Below are 23,015 nucleotides of genomic sequence, written 5' to 3'. Positions count from 1 at the left end.
CATTCCTACGCTTTGCGTTCGAGGGGAAGGCATATCAGTACAAAGTCTTGCCCTTCGGGCTGTCCCTGTCGCCCCGCGTCTTCAAGAAAGTCGCAGAGACAGCCATTGTTCCACTCCGAGAACGCGGCGTTCGCATCCTCAACTATCTTGACGACTGGCTTATACTTGCCCAGTCTCGAGAGCAGTTGTGCGAACACAGGGACCTGGTGCTCCGTCACCTCAGCCTGTTGGGCCTTCGGGTCAACCGAGAGAAGAGCAAACTCTGTCCCACGCAGAGGATCTCTTATCTCGGCATGGAGCTGGATTCGGTCAATCGGACTGCGCGCCTCACAGAGGAACGAGTCCAGTCAGTGTTGAGCTGCTTGAATACATTCAAGAGCAGGACGGCGGTCCCACTGAAATTCTTTCAGAGGCTCCTGGGGCAAATGGCATCTGCAGCCGCGGTAACGCCGCTCGGGTTGCTTCATATGAGACCGCTTCAGCGCTGGCTACACGACCGAGTCCCGAGGTGGGCGTGGCAGAGCAGCCAGTATCGGGTCCCAGTTACCCCGTACTGTCGCCAAACCTTCAACCCTTGGTCCGACCCCTCGTTCTTACGGGCTGGAGTGCCCTTAAGACAGGTGTCCAGGCATGTTGTGGTATTCACAGATGCCTCAGCCACGGGTTGGGGGGCCACGCACAACGGGCAGGCAGTCTCGGGTCTGTGGACGGGGCCCCAGCTGCATTGGCATATCAGTTGCCTGGAGTTAATGGCAGTACGTCTTGTGCTAAGTCGCTTCAAGAAGCTGCTTCAGCACAAACACGTACTAGTCCGCACGGACAGCACTGCGGCCGTTGCGTACATCAACCGTCAGGGTGGTCTGCGCTCCCGTCGCATGCTCCAACTCGCCCGCCACCTCCTCCTGTGGAGTCAGAAGCATCTGAGGTCGCTTCGTGCCATTCACATCCCTGGTGCGCTGAACCAGACAGCCGACAAGCTCTCTCGTCAGTGTCCACTTCCGGGAGAGTGGCGACTCCACCCCCGGAGCGTCCAGCTGATATGGGACCTTTTCGGAGCCGCACAGGTAGACCTGTTTGCCACTCCGGACTCGTCCCATTGCCAGTGGTACTATTCCCTGAACGGGGGTACCCTTGGCAGATGCACTGGCGCACAGCTGGCCCTGGGACCTACGCAAATATGCGTTTCCCCCAGTGAGCCTTCTAGCACAGACTGTGCAAGGTCAGGGAGGACGAGGAGCAGGTCTTGCTAGTTGCGCCCTACTGGCCCAACGGGACCTGGTTCGCTGAACTCACTCTCCTCGCAACAGCCCCACCCTGGCCGATTCCCCTGAGGAAGGACCTTCTTTCTCAGGGAGGGGGCACTCTATGGCACCCGCGTCCAGACCTCTGGAAACTCCATGTCTGGTCCCTGGACGGGACGCGGAGGTTCTAGGTGGCCTGCCACAGGCAGTGGTCAACATCATAACTTTAGCTAGAGCCCCCTCTACGAGGCGCCTCTATGCTCTGAAGTGGAACCTGTTCGTGAGTGGTGTTCTTCTCGCGAAGACCCCCGAAAGTGTTCGATTAATGTTGTGCTTTCTTTCCTACAAGAAGGGTTGGAGCGAAGGCTGTCTCCCTCCACCCTGAAAGTGTACGTCACAGCAATAGCGGCGTATCACAATGTAGTTGAAGGTAATTCCTTAGGGAAGCACGACTTAATCGTCAGGTTCCTCAGAGGTGCGAGGAGACTAAATCCTCCTCGTTCTATCTCGCTACCCTCTTGGGACTTAGCCCTGGTGCTCAGAGCACTTCAGGGCCCTCCTTTTGAGCCTTTGCAGTCCGTTGAGTTAAAAATCCTGTCTATGAAGACGGTACTCCTGACTGCATTGGCCTCAATCAAGAGGGTGGGGGACCTGCATGCGCTTTCGGTCAACGAATCGTGCCTAGAATTCGGGCCCGGTAACTCTCACGTCATCCTGAGACCCCGGCCCGGATACGTGCCCAAGGTTCCTACCTCTCCCTTTCGGGGCCAGGTGGTGAACCTGCAAGCTCTGCCCTCGGAGGAGGCAGACCCAGCCCTGGCTTTATGTCCTGTCCGCGCTCTTCGCGCTTACGTTGACTGAACACAAAGCTTTAGGACCTCAGAGCAGCTCTTCGTCTGTTACGGAGGCCAGCAGAAGGGAAAGGCTGTCTCCAAGCAGAGGTTAGCCCACTGGATAGTGGATGCTATCGTCTTAGCGTACCAATCGCAAGACGTGCCTTGCCCGTTCAGGTTGCGAGCGCACTCCACAAGGAGTGTTGCCTCCTCCTGGGCGCTGGCTCAAGGCGCCTCGCTGACAGACATCTGTAGAGCTGCGGGCTGGGCGACACCTAACACGTTCGCTAGATTCTATAGCCTCCGTGTGGAGCCGGTTTCTTCCCGTGTACTCGCCTCCAACGGGCGGTAGACGTGAAGTGCCCGTTCCTGTGTCGGCTTGCTACGCCACTCCCGCCTATGGCCGGATTCGTGCGTTTACCTTCTCCAGTTGTGTTCCCCAGAAATGGTGAACCCTGTCTCCTCCGTCACCCCTTCGGTGTCAGACGTTGCGGCCGTCTGACGCCAGGCCTGCACCCGTATGCTTGTGGAACGTGTGTGTAGGCTGTGTTCCATATGTGTTGGTCCCCTCACGGCGACCCCATATGTGTATTTCCACGGTACCTGCTAACCTACTCGGCTAGCCCCGTGTCTTTCCCTTGACAGAGCCCCGCTCTGTCGTCTCTGGGTGTGTTCTTTCCCCCCTGGGATCAGGTTGGATCCACCCCAGAGACTGCAATATGTTGCACTACCCTGATAGGTTAGTCCTTATGAGTATTCTACCTCTCCTCCCTTGGAGGACGTGGCTCCGCAGCGTTCCATCTCCCTGAGACTGGCACGCTTCCCAGCGTTATCCAGTAGTCACGCTGAGTGGGTCTTGCAGGAACAGCAGTGACTGACCTTCCCTGCCGGGAGCCCTGACTCCCACTCCAACATAGGAGTGGTCCAGTGAGCTCAGGCAGGGCGCTGGAAGGGCCAGCATCCCTGGCGTGTTGGTAGGGATCCCAATTCGTCAGTCAGTTCCGACGTACGTCGAACATGACCGACTGAAAGGGAACGTCTCGGTTACGTATGTAACCCTCGTTCCCTGAAGGAGGGAACGGAGACGTACGTCCCGTCGCCAGGTGCTGTGCTTCAGCTGAAGGGCTGAGTCACTTATTCGGCTCCTCAGTTGGAAAAGCAATATGCGGTACTCCACTTCCGTATTTATACCCGCGGTGCGGGGCGGTGCGTGGACCGCATGCCAATACAATTGGCTCGTTTTTAATACACTCGAAGTAGACTGGTCTCTGAAGACAGATCCCAATTCGTCGGTCAGTTCCGACGTACGTCTCCGTTCCCTCCTTCAGGGAACGAGGGTTACATTCGTAACCGAGATGTTTTCTATATATTTTAATATATTTTAAAATGTAATTTATTCCTGATATCAAAGCTGAATTTTCAGCATCATTACTCCAGTCTTCAGTGTCACATGATCCTTCAGAAATCAGTCTAAAATTGTGACATTTATTATTAATATTCTATCAATATTCATTATTATTATCAATGTTGAAAACAGTTGTGCTGCTTAATATTTTTGTGGAATCTTTGATGATTAGAAAGAACATAATTTATTTGAAATAGAAATCTTTTGCAAAAGGCTTTACTGTCACTTTTTGATAAATGTAATCCATCCTTGCTGAATAAATCGTACTAACCCCAAACTTTTGAACGGTGTTATATATATCGTTTTACCTTTTTGTCGCTTAGACCTGTCACTTGGTCCACAAACTCCTCCTGGATCATGAAGGCAGCCAGGTTAGCAGTGTAACTGGCCAGGAAGATGACAGCAAAGAAGGCCCAGACGGACACTATGAATTTACTGGTGGTGCCTTTGGGGTTTTGCACGGGCACAGAGTTGTTAAATACCAGGCCCCACAACAGCCACACTGCTTTCCCCATGGTGAAAGACGGTCCGTGGGGGTCTGCGGAAGACATGTTTTATTAACATCCTTCATTTGTGCCAAATCCTTTTTCAGTGCTTACATTTTAGAAATAGTATAATTTCCCCTCTGCACGGTCATTAGAGTACTTGCACATAATAATGACAATGTACAGCACCCTACTGCTTAGCTGTTAATCTTTATATTTTTGAATAGTCCGTCGTTTTCATATAAGCAGAACTGCATGCAAGAGTTAACAGTGGGAAATAGGGATAAATACACAATGTGCAGCTGGAAACGCTTCCTTTGTAAGGTGGGTGTAAAACTAGACACCTGATTCATCTTTAGATTTCTTTGACATGCTTCCCTTTTGTAAACTGAAAAATCTAAGCTTCAGGTGAGTCATCTAACAAGAGAAGAAATGCTTTTTAGTGCCACATAACAAAAGCACTCCAAATGAGACTACCTGAATTAAATCTGATCCACTTGAATCAAATGGAAATGAATTGAACTTGGAGCCTGAAACCACACAGCACTGAACACAGTGAAATTAAGTCTTTATATTTCACTAAAGAAAAGAGGGGTTGTGGTACAGATTATGAGGGACAGGCTCTACCAGAGCAGGGCAAGGATTTACGAGTGTGCCCAAAACTGAAAGAGTGACTGCATTGCAGGGGAACCGCAGAGGGAGGGAGTATCAGAGAGTGCTAGTTACATACCTTTGCCCTGAGCGAGGTTCCTGTTGAAGCCCAGGGGGCTGATGTACTCAAACATGAAGACAGCCATTGCAGTCACCAGCAGCAGCATCACAAACATCATCACCCACACAGACGCACTGAAGGGCTCTGCAGCGAGGGAGGAGAAGGAGGAGCAAGTGACAGGTAGATCAGGGGAAAAACGACACAGTCAGCGACTATCATGCAGGCATTCTGCATGGTATGTGACTATAGACAAGTTGAAGAGATTAAAGAGCTTTACAGTGGGAAGTACTGTAAATGGGAAACTGGCAAGTGTCCACTGGGGAGGTTTCTCAGACCCTGTAATTATTGGCCTTATGCTAATTAAATAATGGCTTGCTGATCTAGTGCCATCAAGCATAAAGGAGCACTCAGGGTGCTATGAATCTAAAAGCGGTCCACTTCAGCAGATTTGTGGGAGACTCTATCGCTGTGGGATCTGCGCTTTGATTGGTGAGAAGACCTCAATATTTTGACAGACTGAAATAAGATGCGCCCCTCGTGATCGTCAGGAAAACTGCTGCTATGCCCTGCAGATAGTTACCTAAAAACGCTGATGGAGAGACGGTTCCGTTGCTACGGGATACCATCACACTAATCCCCGTTTCCACGAAGGGGACGGAGAAATCGATGACCTCTGAGCGCTCCTCATTGATTGTCAGGGAGCCCACGGCCATGACTGCTTTTTTGTTCAACACCTGTGGCAGAAGTCAAGACAACACCAAGGTTTAGACAAAAGCGAAGTGTATGTACAGAACACCTGGGATTGCGATTTATTTTTGCAACAAAATGAAACTTAAGTTTCAACAGCATTTCACTCCCTCTGGATCCAAACTAAACACACATATCTAGCTCCTTTCCCCAATTTCACATTTGATTGCTATCAGGCTTTGACTGATTACTTCCAGTGGAGAGGGAGAGAGAGAAGCTCACTCCGCTTCTGCGAACAAAACTTTATTACATCTAATCTTTGTTTAGCTCTGTAAACGGAAAAGCAGATTTGGCTATTTAAATATTCTCACCTCTCCCACCATGCCGTTCCACACGTTGTTGATCTTCTTCCCGTGCTTCCCGTTGGTCACTAGGTAAAGGTCATAGGTGAACTTCACATTCCGAGCAATTTTCTTGAGTATGTCGATGCAGAAGCCTTTGCAGCACTTTTTAATGTACGTTCCTCCTCCCTCGGTGGTGTTGCTGATGAATAGAGCACATTAATCACAGCTTAACTTAAAGGGACTTTCAACTTAAAGAGAGATATAGCATGTGTTGCAATGAACAGTCATGCAAAGTTTTGCACATTTAAATATTGGAATTAATGGCTAAATTGTAATTATGTGTGTACAGAATACAGAAGTCACTCCTGAAATTGCAAGAATCACAGTACCATTCAAAAGTTCGGGGTCTGTTTTTTGGAGTCAGTTTAAAAAAAGAAGAAGAAGAAATAGAAAAAAAAGGAATAGCCTACATGTATTCTACAAGAAGGCATTCAATTAATCAAAAGTGAAAGTAAAAACATTTTCATTGTTATAAAAAATTTCTATTTTAAATAAATGCTGCTCTTTCTATTCAAAGAATCATAAAAAAATCAGTTTCCACAAAAATATTAAGCAGCACAACTGTTTTCAACATTGATAATGATAAGAAATGTTACTTAAGCACAAAATCATCATGTCAGAAGGATCATGTGAAATTCGGCACATAATTAAATTAAATTTTAAAATATATTAAAATAGAACATGGTTACTTTAAATTGTAATAATATTTCACAATATTACTGTTTCTAATGTATTTTAGATCAAATAAATGCAGCCTTGGTGAACAAAAGACACCAAGAAAAATACAATTGTACCGACCCCAACCTTTCAAATGGCAGTGTAGATAATAACAGTTTAATCTGATTCAAGTAAGATATTTTTGATGAAAGAAATGTTAATAACTACAAATGGTCATTTACAGAAGTGCCTTTTGTTTTAAATCAACATGCTCTCTGGACCCTGAATTTTTAGGGAGTAAATTCAATTCAAAATATAACTGAACTTAGTGTGAACATAAAGAAATGTAGTACTCAGAGCACTTGTGATCAGGGCAGCATTTCCCGATAACGTTGTCAGTTAGCGCGCTACGAAGACTCTAAAGGTATAACTTAACTAAAGTCAACTTCAAGTCAACTTTATTTATAAATAGCGCTTTTTACAATGCAGATTGTTTCAAAGCAGCTTCACAGTGATAAACAGGAAAATAATGCAACAGAATTTTATTCGGCCGTACAGCCGCTCCGGAGGAAAAGGTGATGTCTAGCTCATTTCAATTATCATACAGTGACAATGTGGGCAGATCAGTAATTTAGTTTATATGGTTAATTTAGTTTACTAATTAGATTTATTTGGATATTTAGTTGAAAATTTAGTGTCCCCAACTGAGCAAGCCAAGCCAAAGGCGACAGTGGCAAGGAAACCAAAAGTCCATCAGGTGACCTAATGGAGAAAAATAAACCTTGGGAGAAACCAGGCTCAGTCGGGGTGCCAGTTCTCCTCTGGCCAATTAACAAACAGCGTATGATTATTATTCTGGCATCTTTACAGGTCAGGGGTCATATTAGAGCGGAATATTCAAAAGATCGGAGGCAACATGCCGGAGACGGGTTTATTGAGGATGAAGTATTGATTAAACAAGTATTCAATTATAAACCCACTAACGGGCAGTATGCCATTTATATTATCATTATATATTTTGCCATAGTCTTCATTTACTTGCCCGCATCACATTATTGGTGTAAATCACTCATTTCTGTTGTTGGATGACCTACTCAATAAAGGCGCAACGCGCTAAACATAAACAACAGCTACTATAGTGGGGTAAAAGAAAGAAAGAGGAGAGTGTCAGCAGCTGAATTTTGGATAATATAATTAAAAAGCTAACACCCATGAGTGTAATGACAATTGTATTCTTTGCAAGAAAACACTTCAATTAGCAGAATTATGTTCATAGGCCTATAGACGTAGGTAGTAGGCCATTCTTTATAGATGGAAAGAACAGTGGTGGAATGAACTATCGGAATGAACTGTCAATAGAGATAAGGTATAGTGCTCCAGACCAACCTTACGAACGAATGACTTACAGAAGGCATACTATCATTTCGGCTAAGATCATTTCGGAAAACACGTATTAACGTTAAGGTACAATTTAAGAATGACGTAGCACTAAGAAGGTTTCGGGAAATCCAGCCCTGAATGTTGAGTCTCTGATTTCATGACTACATACATCACACACTGTCAATGCTACTTCATGTTTATAAATCACCAACCACATGAAATTAGGAGCGAAATGGCTGTTGTTATCCTTGTAGCCCTCATTTAGTATAGTAACTGTATATTGGATATGTGAGCTTCACATGATTTTCACTGCATGTATAACCAATCTGTAAACAAAACAGATTAAGCACTCAGAAGAGGAGTCACAATCGTGTTTAGCAGCAGTCTGTCTAAAGCATATTTTGGACAGCAGTCTGCTTGTGCAGATCAGTCTCTAGCTGGGATTACAGTACAGTACAGTAGGTATAGTGTGCTGAAGCATGAACGATAGAGCCTTTTGCTGCCGGCAGTGGAGATATTTCTTAATTACAATGAAGAGTAGGGCTTTCCCTTGAGAGCCACTCAGGGAGCCATCAAGGGAGTGCCAAACCTCTGGTGAAAATTGCAGTCGGCTGGCGATTTCTGATGCCTCATAAAGACCACCGCCAATCTGTGCAGACTTAATTGCAGAGGGGTTCCTGTTTTCCCGAGCGAGGAGGAAGACAATTCTATTTAAAGGCAGTCAAGATTAGTATTTCATTTGGACTGGGGGAGAAGGTCCAGCTTTTAGACACTGTCAGGAGGCGTTGACTGGAGTAGGACCTGCATTACTCCAGCTTATGTCTAAGTGTTCATACTCTCACCTGAAGGGTAAAACCTCACCCAAATAAAGATCCTGTTTACAACCTGGTATTAAAATCTGTCTGGTGTAATCCAATCCCAAATGGTTAGCCAGACACATTGAAGTTTATACCTGGAAGGGACTAGGACTTGCCACTTATTAAATTAAAATTAAGGCTTATACCATTCAAATGAATCCATTGGTTTAACAATAATTGAATTAATTATTAATTGTATAAACTTTTTTTAAATTAAATAAATAAATCACTTCAATTATGCCAAATGGCACAAGGATTAAAAAAATGACTTCAATTTATTCTTTATTGTTACATTTAACTAATATATATATATATATATATATATATATATATATATATATATATATATATATATATATATATATATATATATATATATATATAATTGATACATTTAATAGTTTTTAATCAATTAATTTAATTTACATTTATAAGTGGCACTACTAGTCCTCCATACACCTGTATTTAACGCTGTCAGATGTTTTTAACATGGTCAGATTGACAAGTAATGAGGAAGAATTGTGCATATTTTTTATTTGCAGAGATCTTTACACTTGAGACAGGGGTATGTGAAACTTTTGGTTTTGTCCAAGACAATTTACAGTACACTTATTACAGGGACAGTCCTCCCGGAGCAGCCTGGGGTTAAGTGCTTTGCTCAAGGGCACAATGGCAGAGGTTAATGGACTGTCGCTTGTTGGGTTTAAACCTACAATCTTTTGGGTAACAGCTCAGATGCTTAACCACAAGTCTGCACAACATCCTCTCTGGGGGAGGCATGTTCTGGACATAATTATGAGAGACTGCAGTGAATATAGCACAATCTCCAATTAGCAGGCAGTTGTACAAAGTAGTTAAGCTTGTCGAAAAAAAAATTGTACTTTGGTTAGAAAAAATGACAGGGTTGCAGACAGGACAGAGCTGCATTAGTAATCAAGCCGCCATCTGTGAGTGGAGCATCTCCACTGCGGAGTTCAGACAGACAACACTTAAACTAGCAAAGCCACCTGGGAACCTCATTTAACTTTTAGATTGAAACTAATTAAGACTCAGCTCTCTATGTTCTTTAAACAGATCAACACTATAAGAAAAAACACTTATGAGTATACTTTGTCTCCACAGATTGCTCCTAAGTACGCCAATTCCTTCTTCTCACTGTGAACTATTTTTTGCAATCGCCATGTACCCCCCCATGTAGTCTGCATGCAACAGCTTATCAGTTACTTCAAAATAATGCAAAACTTGCAAATACTTCCGGCGCATGAGCATTGCACACCTTTATTACAGGGGAAAAGAAAAGAAAAAAGAATAATGATAATAAAATAATAAAAAAGTAAAGAAAAAAATTAAGAAAATGGCTCTTCTGATTGAAATTATCACAAAAAAAATCACTGCACCTTTAGGTGAACTTTCACTTTTAATCAATTACAGTGCTCACTGACTGTCCTAGCTGTTCTACAACCAATATCTGAACAAAATAAATCAGTCTATAATACAGAGACAGTGCTGTCTACTAAAAACTGATAAGCTGAGCAATGAAATTTGTGTTTCCTGTGATTGTGTTTGGTGGGGCGAGTTTATTGTAAAGCCAGCCTAGCACTGATTGCATAAAAGCAGAGGAGTGTTTTTGGCAGCAAGAAGTGGCCGCATGCCTTCTGACTGCAGAAATGAACAAACTTTCCCTTCTCTACAATGAGAGAGACACACACATTCGACTGCCTAGGCAAAATCCAGTTTAAAATCAATCTCTTCCCCTCTGTGCTGGCTATGACGCACACAATGAATTCCCCCGGCTCCTGCAGAGGCTCTATTCAAACTCTCACATGGCAGAATCCATATTATTACAGAGTCTTCCTCACATTTCGATACCCAGCAGCAATAAGAAGGGCTCCCTTATGATGATACCAGACCACTTCTTCACTGCATTTACTACACCAATTACATTTTTTATGAAGAGACACTGTTTTGTTTCTTCTTTTAGAGAAATATGGCATGCTACTTTGTGGTCCCTTGCCAAGACAACACAGTGTGTGAATCTAGGCAGATGTAATATGTTAAAATATGGAGGTAATACACTGAGCTGATAGAGTTGACAACAGGTTTCATATATCTGATTTCTTGATATTTGCTTTGAAAGCACAAATATCTCAGTGGCTCAGAGTGATCTTGAATTGTTTGCATCTGTGTGTGTGTCCTGGTCACTGAAGCATGTTTCCTCTGTGTCTGTGGCTTGTCAAGCTGGCACTGCATCAGTTTCTGCAGCCACAGACCTCAGTGGCAGCTGAAGTAGAGGGTAAAATGACAGCTGAGGATACCAGATGAGCTGCCGTTCCCACATCATCAAATTTATCTCTGACAAAGATCAGCCGGAGTGTTAGGCTGTCTGTCAGACTGGGCCAAAAAAAAAGCTAAATCTTCACATTAATATAGTTCATTATTTTGAGGTTAAAGGATTAGTTCACTCATAAAGACAAGTATTAATGTTTTTGAAATAAGTCTCTTCAGTAAAAACAGTAATATTGTGAAATATTAGTACAGTTTTCTATTATAATATTTTTAGAAATGTAATTCATTCCTATAATGTCAAAGCTGAATTTTCAGCATCATTACTCCGGTCTTCATTGTTGCATGATCCTTCAGAAATCATTCTAATATGAGTATATGCTCAAGAAACATTTATTATTATTATCAATGTTGAAAACAGTTATGTTGCATAATATGTTTGTGGAAATGTTTTTAATGATTCTTTGATGAAGTTCAAAATATAAATGGTATTTATTTAAAAAAATATATATTTTAAATAATGTAAGTCTTTACTGTGATCAATTTAATGCATCTACGTTCTTTATTGCATTGATGGTTCCATGAAGAAGAAAATATCTTACAAGAACTGATCATTGAAAGGTTATTTTGGGGAACCAAAAATGGTTCTTATGGCATCACTGTGAAAACCTTTTGGAACATTTGTTTTTAACAGTGAATAAAACTATTAATTTCTTTAACAAATCTTTTGAGTGTATTTGAGTGAACTATGCCTTTGACAATACATTAACAAATGAATGCTGTACATATCACTGACAGGTGAGCTTTATGAGTGAAATCTATAGCTTTTACCATAAAGCTTTTAGGAATGTAAACTTAAAGGTTGTTTATCAAACCACACAGAATTTAAAAAGTTACCAACTTCTAGTTCTGTTTGCTGTAATTATGGCCCAGTAGTTAAGTTGGCTGATAAAAAAGAAGAAGATGAAGAACCAATAAAGTGAGGCTGAGGGAGAGAGAGAGAGAGAGAGAGAGAGAGAGAGAGAGAGAGAGAGAGAGAGAGAGGTCTGTCTCAGGGAGGACCGGACTATACATCCTGCCAGTGTCTTTGCATGCCCCAGTAATTCCTGCCTCCTCCTCTTCCTCCAAACGGGCACAATGGATGCTTGAGTGGGAATTGTGCCGTTGGAGGAAAACAACAGAGAGCATTGGCCTGTTTGCAAGTGGACATGTGTGGAATCCATGTATTCTCTCGTGTGTTTGTTTGTGCACTCAGTTCTTTGATGAGACTAATCTTCATGCATACAGAACAGGCTATAGTGATCCTATGAGATCATATATTCTTCGCCCTATTTAGCAGTGTATGAAATCCAATAAAAGCCTCTGCGCATTTCTTTAAGGGACTTGGGCAGTTCTACAGTCTGTATTAATCATGGCTCACAGATCACAACAACTTTTAAGACTGTGACCTTTTAAATATCTGTTTATGTATGCTCAAAAGTGTACACAACCTTTCAAAAGTTTGGGGTTAGTAAGAGTTTTTTATATATATATAATTAATACTTTTATTCAAGAAGAATGTATTAATTTGATCAAAAGTGACAGTAAATACATCAGTAATGTTAGAAAATATTCCTATTTTAAATAAATGTTGTTCTTTTGAACTTTACATTCACCAGAGAATCATAATTAATATATATATATATATATATATATATATATATATATATATATATATATATATATATATATATAAATTAAAACAGTACAAACAAATGCACATGGAAATGTAAATGAACATAAGAGACTTCTTTCAAAATCTTTCAAAAATTCTTACCGGTCCAAAACTTTTGAGCAGTAGTATACTCTCCAACCGATAAGCACATAATGGTGATGATACACAGGGCAACTTATTGAACAATATTACTAGGCAATGTTGCCGTCAAAGGGCAACCAGGTAAGACACAGGGTCCATGACCGATCTAAAGTATCCAGATATAAATTTATTGCCCATTCTCAATGGGAAAGCGGCCAAGCAACATTGCTTTGTAACATTGCCCAGCAACATTGCTCAAAAAAGTTGCCCCATGTATCATCACCTTAAGACTCATTTTACACCTGTAAAAATCAATGTTGTGTCTTCCAATCATACGTGGACAGTAACACACTATCGTACTGACTGATTTACACCGATCAGGTCATAAAATTATGAACACCTCCCTAATATTGTGTTGGTCCCCTTTTGCTGCCGAAACAGCCCTGAGCCGTCGAGGCATGGACTCCACTAGACCCCTGAAGGTATGCAGTGGTATCTGGCACCAATATGTTAGCAGCAGATCCTTTAAGTCCTGTAAGCTGTGAGGTGAGGGCCTCCATGGATCTGACTTGTTTGTTCAGCACGTCCCACAGATGCTCGATTAGATTGAGATCTGGGGAATTTGGAGGCCAAGTCAGCACCTCAAACTTGGCGTTGTGCTCCTCAAACCTTTCCTGAACCATTTTTGCTTTGTGGCAGCACATTATCTGCTGAAAGAGGCAACAGCCACCAGGGAATACCGTTTCCATGAAAGGGTGTACATGGACTGCAACAATGCTTAGGTGGTATATGTCAAGGTAACATCCACATGGATGGCAGGAACCAAGGTTTCACAAAGTATCACACTGCCTCCGCCTCTATACACTTGCCCATTTTTCCTGCTTCTAATATATCCCACCCACTAACAGGTGCCGTGATGAAGAGATAATCAGCGTTATTCACTTCACCTGTCAGTGGTCATAATGTCATGTATGTAGTCATGCAGTCATACAACCCTCAACATATATCAAAAACATCCCTCTTCGCTCCTCTCTAGGGCCAAAAGGTCAAACATCCAACAGTTTGAGTGATTTTTTTTAGGTGACATGAGAGATGGGAAAGGTGAGCATATGATGGGAGGTTAAGAAAAACAAGCCTCACTCTTTGATGTGTTTGCGGCAGGGCACAGAGTTTCTCATGCAGGTGCCCGTGAGGCGCTCCACGTTCTCCACGATGACAAAGGGCTTCTCCTCTAGCGTTACAATGGTCAGGTGATTGTCGTCCGTCTCTGCATCGCCAAATGAGTTGAAGCGAGGCCACACCGGATATTTCAAGGTCAAACTCTGGTTCTCCCATTTGCCCATCTGGAAATGAATCGAAAAGAGGAGTTTCATATTCTTGCTCAATTTTAAATTTCAAAGTTGTTTTACTTGCAATATTGCCATGTATCAATACACACAACAGTGAGAGAAAAAACAAACGTAGGTGTTAATTATAATAAAAAGCATTGAAAATCAATCAAACTAAAAGTAAAATAAAAATGTATCAAAAAATATTTTAAAAAATTTCAGGCAGTTTGGCTCAATGTGGAATGAGTTTATTTTTCCATTTATAAGTGAAAGTGAAAGTCTGCCTCTGACTTGACATCACCAGCCTAGTCCACATGTACACGGTATTTTTATAAACTGAGGTTTTCCTCCTCCGTTAAAAAAAACCCTGCATCCACATCAAAATGCAAAAACATGCTATGAAGCCATGTTGGCCAATCAGAAGCCTGGAAAAAAGGTTATTGCCGGTTCCGGTTCTGACGTAACAAGCCAAAATCTCTAAAAATCTAAAATCAAAGTTTCTAAAAATCTTCACCCTGGCAGGAGTTTTCAAAAAAGTTTGGTTTCAGTGACCATATACTGCGTTTGTGTGTGGGCGAACGGCCAAACCGCATAGAAAAAGCTGTGGATTTGAAAATACTTGTGTTCGTGTGGACAAGGTGCAAGTCGTTTTTCCTCTGGATGCTATGTTTGTCTGTCTCAGTCTTCTGTGGCTAGACTGTGATCACTAAGCCTGTATTTGCTGAGGATCCATCTGTGCTTTGTATCTTTCTCTCTGTCTCTGTCTCTCTCTGTCCCTGAGGGAAAGGTGTGGGGATAAAGCGGTGCTTGAGAGCAAATCATATCAGATCCACAGAGGCCAGGCCAACACATTCATCAAATAGTGATACATAAACCCTGGTGTCTCAATATGCACCAATACACAAAAATAAAAACAGTGACAGGAAAAAAGATACAATAAAATAAAGATGACAGCAAATTTTAAAGATTCCAGTAAAATTAAAATGTAATTGAAAATAAATAAATAAATAATAAAACAAAATAAAATGATCAAAAACTGGCATATAACACATTCCTTGTGTCTGAATATGCATACTCCTCTGCTATACAATTAGGAAAAAAGTGGTTCGTCAAATTAGTATGATGTTCGAATACTCAGTCTTCATTACACAGTAGGCCAGCAGCACCCGGATGATACCCAGAATGGTGCTATTCTGAGGAACAAGAAAAAAAACCTGAGAAAGATGTTCAGTCATGATGTCAAAATTTCAAGCAGATCTGCTGGAGTCTTAGTCAAATAGTCATGGCTCAGATACACCAAACTTTTCTAAGTGTGCTAGGTCAGTGCACTGGAGAGAGATGAGCAGTGATCTCGCTAGCTTCAGTGGTTCTAACCAGAGTCACTGGAAATTTGGGTTAATGCTGTTAATCCTATCAGCGTGCTTTACTAGGAAGCCGTAATCACGTTCCTCCTACCCCTGATGAACCGGAGACTGAGGACGTCTCTGACACCGCCACAGTTCCCTTTATCAGCAGCACAGCCGCTGATTCAACCGCAACCTTATTAGAGTCAAAGCGCCTTTCTTTTTGAATTCCCCCCTTCCAACTTTCTTCAACGCTTTTTGTTCTACTGTGTGAAAAATTCATTTCATTAATCTATCTCATTTGGTTTGATGGCACATTTCTTTTCTCAAGCTCTGTGGGTAAAAATGGCTCACCCAGTTTATCTCAGTTGAAGACAAAAGTAACTACAAGCAGTTTCTGTCGACTCCTGGCTTGCCACCCTAAAAGAATAATTAATGAATTTGATTTTCTTTATTGAAAATAAAACAACACGACTCGCCTTGTATTGCCAGTCATTTACAGAGATGGCGTGCAACATTTTTAGGGTGGGTTGCATCAAAAAGAATCAATCTTAAATCTAGATTAAATTAAGATTTATCTCATAATTATGTTGCACCAAACTTAAAACCTTGTTTAAAAATAAGTTTACATTTAAACCATCATTTTGATAGTGGACTTAATTTATATTTAAAATAGATTAACTTTAATCCTGTTGCTCCATAATTTTAAACTCAGATTTAAATCTCAATTAGGGATTAATCTTAAATTTACAGGTGAGGAGATTTAAATTAAATAAAGTGCACCTACAATTAAAATATGTAGATGACTGAACAAATATAGACACAGTGTATGTGTCGTCAGGTCTCAGAGAGGTGTTTATTAAAAATAAAAATCAAAAGTAAAGCGCATTGAGCCGGCAGAGTATGAGGGTCGTGGCCCCCGTAAGTTTATGGAATGCAGATCCGTCACTCATCTCGGTGTTGGACAAAGGAAAGGAGAGAGTAATATATTTAGCATTTAATCCACACCCCCACTAGAAGCGACGGCTTGTGGTACCATCACAGAGAGGCAAAAAATCCCTTTCCAGAACATTCTCATTCAACGTTCCCAGCTGGTGGAACGATCTTCCCACCACCATCCGAAATGCAGAATCATTGACAACATTCAAAAGTCAACTTAAAACCCATCTCTTCCGTGAGCACTTAACCACATACATTAAAAAAAAAAAAAAAACTTTATTTTCCTCTTTCTTCCCTTTCTCCCTCCCTACTCTAGCCTGTGCTACACTGAGCAATGTACACAGACTCAGTATTTCAGGCACTTGTTGCGCTTATTCGACTCTTCATGACCATCCATTCCTGTACTCCCAAATTGTTGAATAAAGTCATTATTTTTGTTTGTTTTTGCGCACAAAAAGTATTCTCATCGCTTAGGCTGAACCACTGAAATCACATGGACTATTTTATCGTAGTCTTTCCTACAAAATGTTTAAATTTTGAAAAAGATTTTTGGGTGAACGGATCCCTGATTTGTTAATCTGGGTTTAAAAATAACTCGATTTAAAATAAAGCCCAGATCAACAAATCCTAGATTAGCTCTAAACTGTGCTTAATTTCATCCTTATTGCTGCAACCCATCCTTAATGACACTGGAGTAAAGACATGCTATTTTCAGGCACAATTTCCACTTTGCGTGTCGACAGCGATGCTTAAGCATGTCTGGCAGGACACATACAATATGTTGCTGTACATGCTGATGATGGAGCGATAGGCCACAAGCAACTGAATAATTCAGTGTGTTTTGGAAGGGTGGGCTGACGTCAGCATCAGCAAGCCCACCAATGAAAACAGAGCGCAAATTTTCTGCCTAGTGTCGAAACTGCACAGAGCCATACATTCTTAATGGAACAGGATTCAGAAATTGCTAAACCTAGCTCTTGCTGCTTTTTTCTTTCTTATCTAACTTCTTCCCACCGTCTCATGTGTAGCGTACACACATATCTCTCTCTCTCTCTCTCTCTCTCTCTCTCTCTCTCTCTCTCTCTCTCGCTTTCATTCTGCTCATTTTGGCCTCTGGCTCAGCTTTCTCTCTATTTTTCCTCTGTTATTTGGGAATGTTTGAGCATTTGTATTCGAAACTTTGTTGCCCTTGAAACTTTACAGTATACATTCATTACAAATGCGCACACTGCAGATGCAGATATGGCACACATGATGTCTCAAGACCTTTCAGACTAGATATTAACAATATGACAATATTCAAGCCAACAACACAAATGTGAGTGGGATATTGCTTTTTATACAACTGCTAAATAAACAAGAAGAAATTATTGAGAAACTTACATTTTAGATCCATTATTGCTGCTGCACTACATTGTACACTTGTCAACTTGAATATAAAAAGTTGTGCAGTGGATTCCAGCCTTACATGGTGTAAACATTTCAAATGATGCCACAGTAGTGCCTGGGCTGTGTTCAAAATCAAATACTCTCTGAGTAGATATTTCTTTTGAACAATTACTTTACAACCATGATCTATACGTGTGTAGTATGAATGCAATCAGAACTGCAAAACCATACTTTGTGAAAACCATTTAGAATATCCTTGCTCATTAAAAAGTCTCTTGTCTCTTTTGTGCGAAAGTTCTTTCCATTTGAACATTGAATATTCTAAAAAAACTAGAATAAACCAAGAAGATACTTAAACAGGAAGAGACTTGCAAAACAAGAGAAAAAAGACAAAGAAATTGGATAAACTAAATTGATGAAGAAAGGCACTTGTGCTCCAAACACTAAGTAATGACAGTGTTCGAGCCACTCAAAATCTAATAAAACAACACAGGCAATGTAGTGCTTGTGATGATAACAGTCGCATCGCACCACAATGCGAAGCAAGCAGGCTGTGGCTATGCATTTCAATGACCTCATTAGATAAATATAATTAAAAGGGAGCTTTGTGAAGCAATGGAGCAGAGAATCCAAATTAACATGCTTAATTTCGTCCTCATTGTATTACTGCTTTTAATAGAGAAGTAAGTTTGTTTTCTTATTTCGTTTGACTTTACTATGTTCATGTTTACTATTACAGTGAAATGAGGTTATTCTGGATACAGGCACAAACTAACCAAGGGGCCTTTGACTATTTAAGAGGCCCAAGCAGGTATTGTGGAGACAGTAAAATGTAAATGTAAAATTATCATATAATAAAAAAAATGGCAATGTAAGAATTTAAATTACTTGCCGATTTTAAAAAAAGTTCTAGGAAGATGCCGAAAACTTTTAAGAAGTTGAATAAGACTAGCTTTGCCATACTGACAGTAAACACACTACTGTTGACAGATAATCTAGATGAGACGTGAGGAAGCAACTAAACCAATGCTATAGGGGATGTCAGTATTGAAGCTGGGGAAGATGGTTGTCACATGCTGGCTTGACATGATAATCCAGAAAAAGATGCTTGACGCAGATGAACGATGAAATAACATTTAATAAACACTAGACACATGAACTATACATAGAAACACCAGCACAAAACTTCAACACAAGACAAAGATCAGAAGACAACTGAGGGTTTAAATACAAAGCAGGAATGAGGGACAGGTGAGACTAATCAATTAAACAATGACTAAGACAACCAAGGAAACCGGAACTAAACAGGAAAAGGGAAGCTTGGCAAACCACAAGAAAAAGAACAGAAGACAACTGAGGGTTTAAATACAGAGTGGGAATGAGGGACAGATGAGACTCTAATCAATTAAACAGTGAATAACTAAGGGTGCGTCTCAATCAGCTCCCTAGTTCAGTAGTCAGAGTACTGATCAGGGAGTCAGCCCATTGACTGATCAGTGCCCCGACAACTCAGCTGTTTGAGACGCACCCTAAGACAACCAAGGAAACCGGAACTAAACAGGAAAAGGGAAGCTAGGCAAAACGGACTTCAAACTAAGAGTCCCATAATGCATATATAAACCAAAAACGTGACAGTGGTAAAGTGCATCTCTTGAAAACGCACTGCAGTTCTTTCACCAAGCAGTAGTATGATATATCGAAATTTGTTTTACTTGCTGTCAGACAGGGTGCGGCACACTGTTTCGTGTCCTTCCTGCTGTCAAATATCGGAGCATCTGGCAGCTAATGAACAGCTGACATATCACCAAATGTTTGTAAAAACAATCAATTTTCTGTTCACTCAAACAGACATGGTTATCTGTGATTATGTGTCCGTCTTGCTGATAAAACTGTCCCCGAGAGTGTTTATAGTTCTACCCACTATGAACACCTACAGGAACACACACAGGAAATATGTCGTTTATGGAGACAGAGCAACATAAAAATCCCAATGACTTTATTTAATATTATTTTACTATATAATTTTGTATAATTGTATTCATTGTTTTATTAATTAATAGTTGATATAATATGATAATAATTGATACAATTTTAAATGTTAATGTTAAATGATTCATTGATACATTTTATAAAACAATTATTAATAATTCTATTCTATTAATAAATTATAAAATAATTGTTTTAAATATTTTTTAAAAATAAAATAAAAGTATTGGAAAAGGCTATTGCCAGTGAATTCATAAACGTATATATACTGCAGTGTATGTATTGATCTGCACCACTGACCCACAGTGCATGCGGCATATATGGACATGGAAAAAAGAGATTTGTTCTCAACTGGTTTCAACACTGCATGCTATAACCTTCACTGGGAACTATTTATTAGGTGCTGGATGACTAGAAAAGTCATTAGCACTTTACCACAGGGATGGGAAATTAGCATTTTAATTGTTTGTGCGCTGTGCATTTCCATGGTCACGGTGCAAATAGATTTTGTGCTTGTAGATCTCAACCTGCTTCTATTCCAATCAACATCTCCCCCCTTCAGGAGTGATTACATGAGTGTCACACAATATCGGAGGGTCTGGCTTCACCTTCAGGCCCCAGGAGGATGAGGAAGGCTTGTGACATGCCTTCATAGATGCTCTGCCCTCAAAAGCGACAGAGAGGAATTGAATTGAATGAGAACGCCTTCGCCAGATGAAAACAGTATAATGCACATCCTGGAGGCTTGCTTGCAGAGAGCTATTAAGATAAAACGCTCCATGTCTAATTCGGTTGAGGAGGTATAATTAATGACTCCTGTGCAGAGGGGAGGAGTTGCGTGCGCATAAGCGCTAACCAAATAGCTAGCTTGAAAGCGGATGACACTGCTACTGCCGCTGCCCACTCAAAATTCCACACTGGTAGAGCTGCAGCTTGCTGCAGAGTATTGACCTTGGATACTTCACTCTATATATTTCTACAAGCATCATTTATTACCAGGGCCAAAAGACGCATAAGTGAATTACGATGTGGGTACTGAGTACTGATGTGGGAGTCATACCCTGAGGGTTGATTAATTGTTCATATCAGTGCTGCAGAACATTGACGTACTTGACAAAAATGAAATTATGTTCACTGACATGGTCTTGGTACAGTGATGGACAAAGATGCCCATGAGACTATGAGAATATGCTCCAAAGTTCTTAAAGGGACAGTATACCTAAAAATGTATATTCAATCTCATGTCATTCCAAGATTTTCTTTCTTTGCCAGAACACAAAAGAAGAAATTTAAAAAAATATACTGGTCTTCTAAAACCATATGATAGTTTTGAGTGAGAAACAGACCACATATTTATATACAATTTTGCTAATTTTGTTTATTTGATATAGATGTGTAGTTTGTGAGGGGAAAGTTACATTAAAAACTATTTCACTATATTGAAATATATAGTAAATTATATGTAATAATTTATAATAATTATAAAGTAATTATTAAAAATATAAATAAATAGAATGATAATATTTTACATTATTTAAAATAAAATAATAACATAAAACAAAAATACTTAGATATTGCTATGTTTGTCACGAAAATGTCCTTATGTCTTACAGATTCTGAAGACTTCGATTATAGCAAATGAGTCATATGCAATACGTTTGTGATGCTTTTATGGTACTTTTGAGTCCTTTTTGAAGCTTGAAAGCCTAAGTTCCCCATTCACTCCCAAAAAAAGACCAGCACATTCTTCCAAATTATGGGTATCATTTTGTGTTCAACAGAAGTAATAAAGTCATACAGGACCAACATGAGTGTGAGTAAAGTATGACAGCTTGTTCATTATGAGTAAACTATTCTTTTATCTTTTCATTTGAATCACCAGCATTTAAAGAGACGGAAGAAACACGTTTATGTGGTGCATACTGTTCAGCCCATTAAGAGAGCAATTATATTCTCTTTTGTTTGTCAAACTGTGGACTCCATTCGTCAAGTCTGGGTTTTCTGTGTGGGCAGCAGTTGTTCTTATGTTGAAGTCCCATGTGGATCCAAGATCCAGCATTCAGCCAACATGAGACAGCGACAACAGATTCTCTGGCTGCCAATCAAAGTTGGGGCAGAGTTTAATCACGGAGGCTGAAGCTGTAATTAGCTCCAGAAAACCAAACTCCTCCGTAACATCTGAGGAGGATGGATCTGCTTTAAGCGTGAGGCGTTGATTATTTATAGTTCAATGATGGTAGAGAAGAGCTGGACTGAGTAGAATGGGATTTCTGCGTGACTGAGAGATAAAGATGGGAAAGAGAGAGAGAGAGTTAAAGCAAGATAAACAGAGGAATAAAGGACAACAGGGCTCTAATGTGCGTCATAAGGTGCTGCTGCGCGGTCTTTTTCATCACAGCCTCTGGTCACGATTTACAGTGACCCGCTCTTTAATTAAAAGCAGCGACACTGTCTGATGAACTGCCTCCCGGCCACAGTTTTGCCATAGCATCACCCATACTGCCTGCACAATGACCCGCTCAGTTTCAGACGTCATTTGAGTCTATTTACTGACACATTTCACTGACGTACAAAATACATTTGTGTCTTTCTCATACAACCTCGGGTAAAAAATAGAGAGCATATTACCTTGTAATTTCAGTAACTTGGAGGCCCTTTGAGAAACTGAATCCCATCCAGAAAAAAATGAATAGTTCACCTGAAATTCTCTCATCATTTACTTACTATTACATTATTGTCACATGTCACCTCCGTTTGGACCTTGTTTTCGTTTGCACCGTTTCTCCCTGACTCGTTTGTTGTCATAGTTACAGAATTGATTTCGTCATTCAGTTTAGGTGTGCGTGTCTAATCTTCCTTGTTTGCTATTGTATATACGTTTATGTGTGTTCTCCTGGTCTTTGTCGGGTCTCGTCTATGGTTATGTTGAGCAGCTTCGCTCTTCTGAATTTGGATTTACAATTGTTCTGAATACATATGATTTCTTTCTTCCTTCGAGGTGCATTTATGTATGGAGACCCGCACATGACATGCGGAAGAAAATATAGATGTTGTGGCCAAAAATTAAGAATTTGTTTCAATAACTTACACTCTAAAAAATGCTGGGTTAAAAATAACCCAAGTTGGGTTGAAAATGGACTAACCCAGCAATTGAGTTGTTTTAACCCATCGATTGGGTTGTTTTAACCCAGCAATTGTGTTGTTTTAAGCAAACATTTAACCCAACCGCTGGGTTAAAACAACCCAATTTTCTGCCAGGATAAGTTTATGGATATTTCATCTAACCTCAAA

At 40.7% G+C, this 23,015-nt stretch overlaps 1 protein-coding gene across 1 annotated transcript in view; it reads right to left on the bottom strand.

Annotated features, from left to right (window-relative positions):
- grin2aa (glutamate receptor, ionotropic, N-methyl D-aspartate 2A, a) overlaps positions 1-23,015 on the bottom strand; it is a gene marked incomplete at its 5' end in the record, with an annotated part of 173,218 nt that overhangs the window by 19,319 nt on the left and 130,884 nt on the right. Inside the window, 5 exons of the mRNA XM_079810610.1 lie at positions 3,788-4,017; positions 4,695-4,820; positions 5,257-5,410; positions 5,735-5,906; positions 13,880-14,082. Coding sequence (XP_079666736.1) covers positions 3,788-4,017; positions 4,695-4,820; positions 5,257-5,410; positions 5,735-5,906; positions 13,880-14,082 — 885 coding nt within the window. The remainder of the gene's footprint in view (positions 1-3,787; positions 4,018-4,694; positions 4,821-5,256; positions 5,411-5,734; positions 5,907-13,879; positions 14,083-23,015) is intronic.

Source organism: Gobio gobio (assembly GCF_949357685.1).
Source record: "Gobio gobio genome assembly, chromosome: 1".
NCBI classification, from domain to species: domain Eukaryota; kingdom Metazoa; phylum Chordata; class Actinopteri; order Cypriniformes; family Gobionidae; genus Gobio; species Gobio gobio.
The sequence above is the reverse complement of the archived record's forward strand: the minus strand, read 5'-3'. Positions and strand labels throughout refer to the sequence as shown.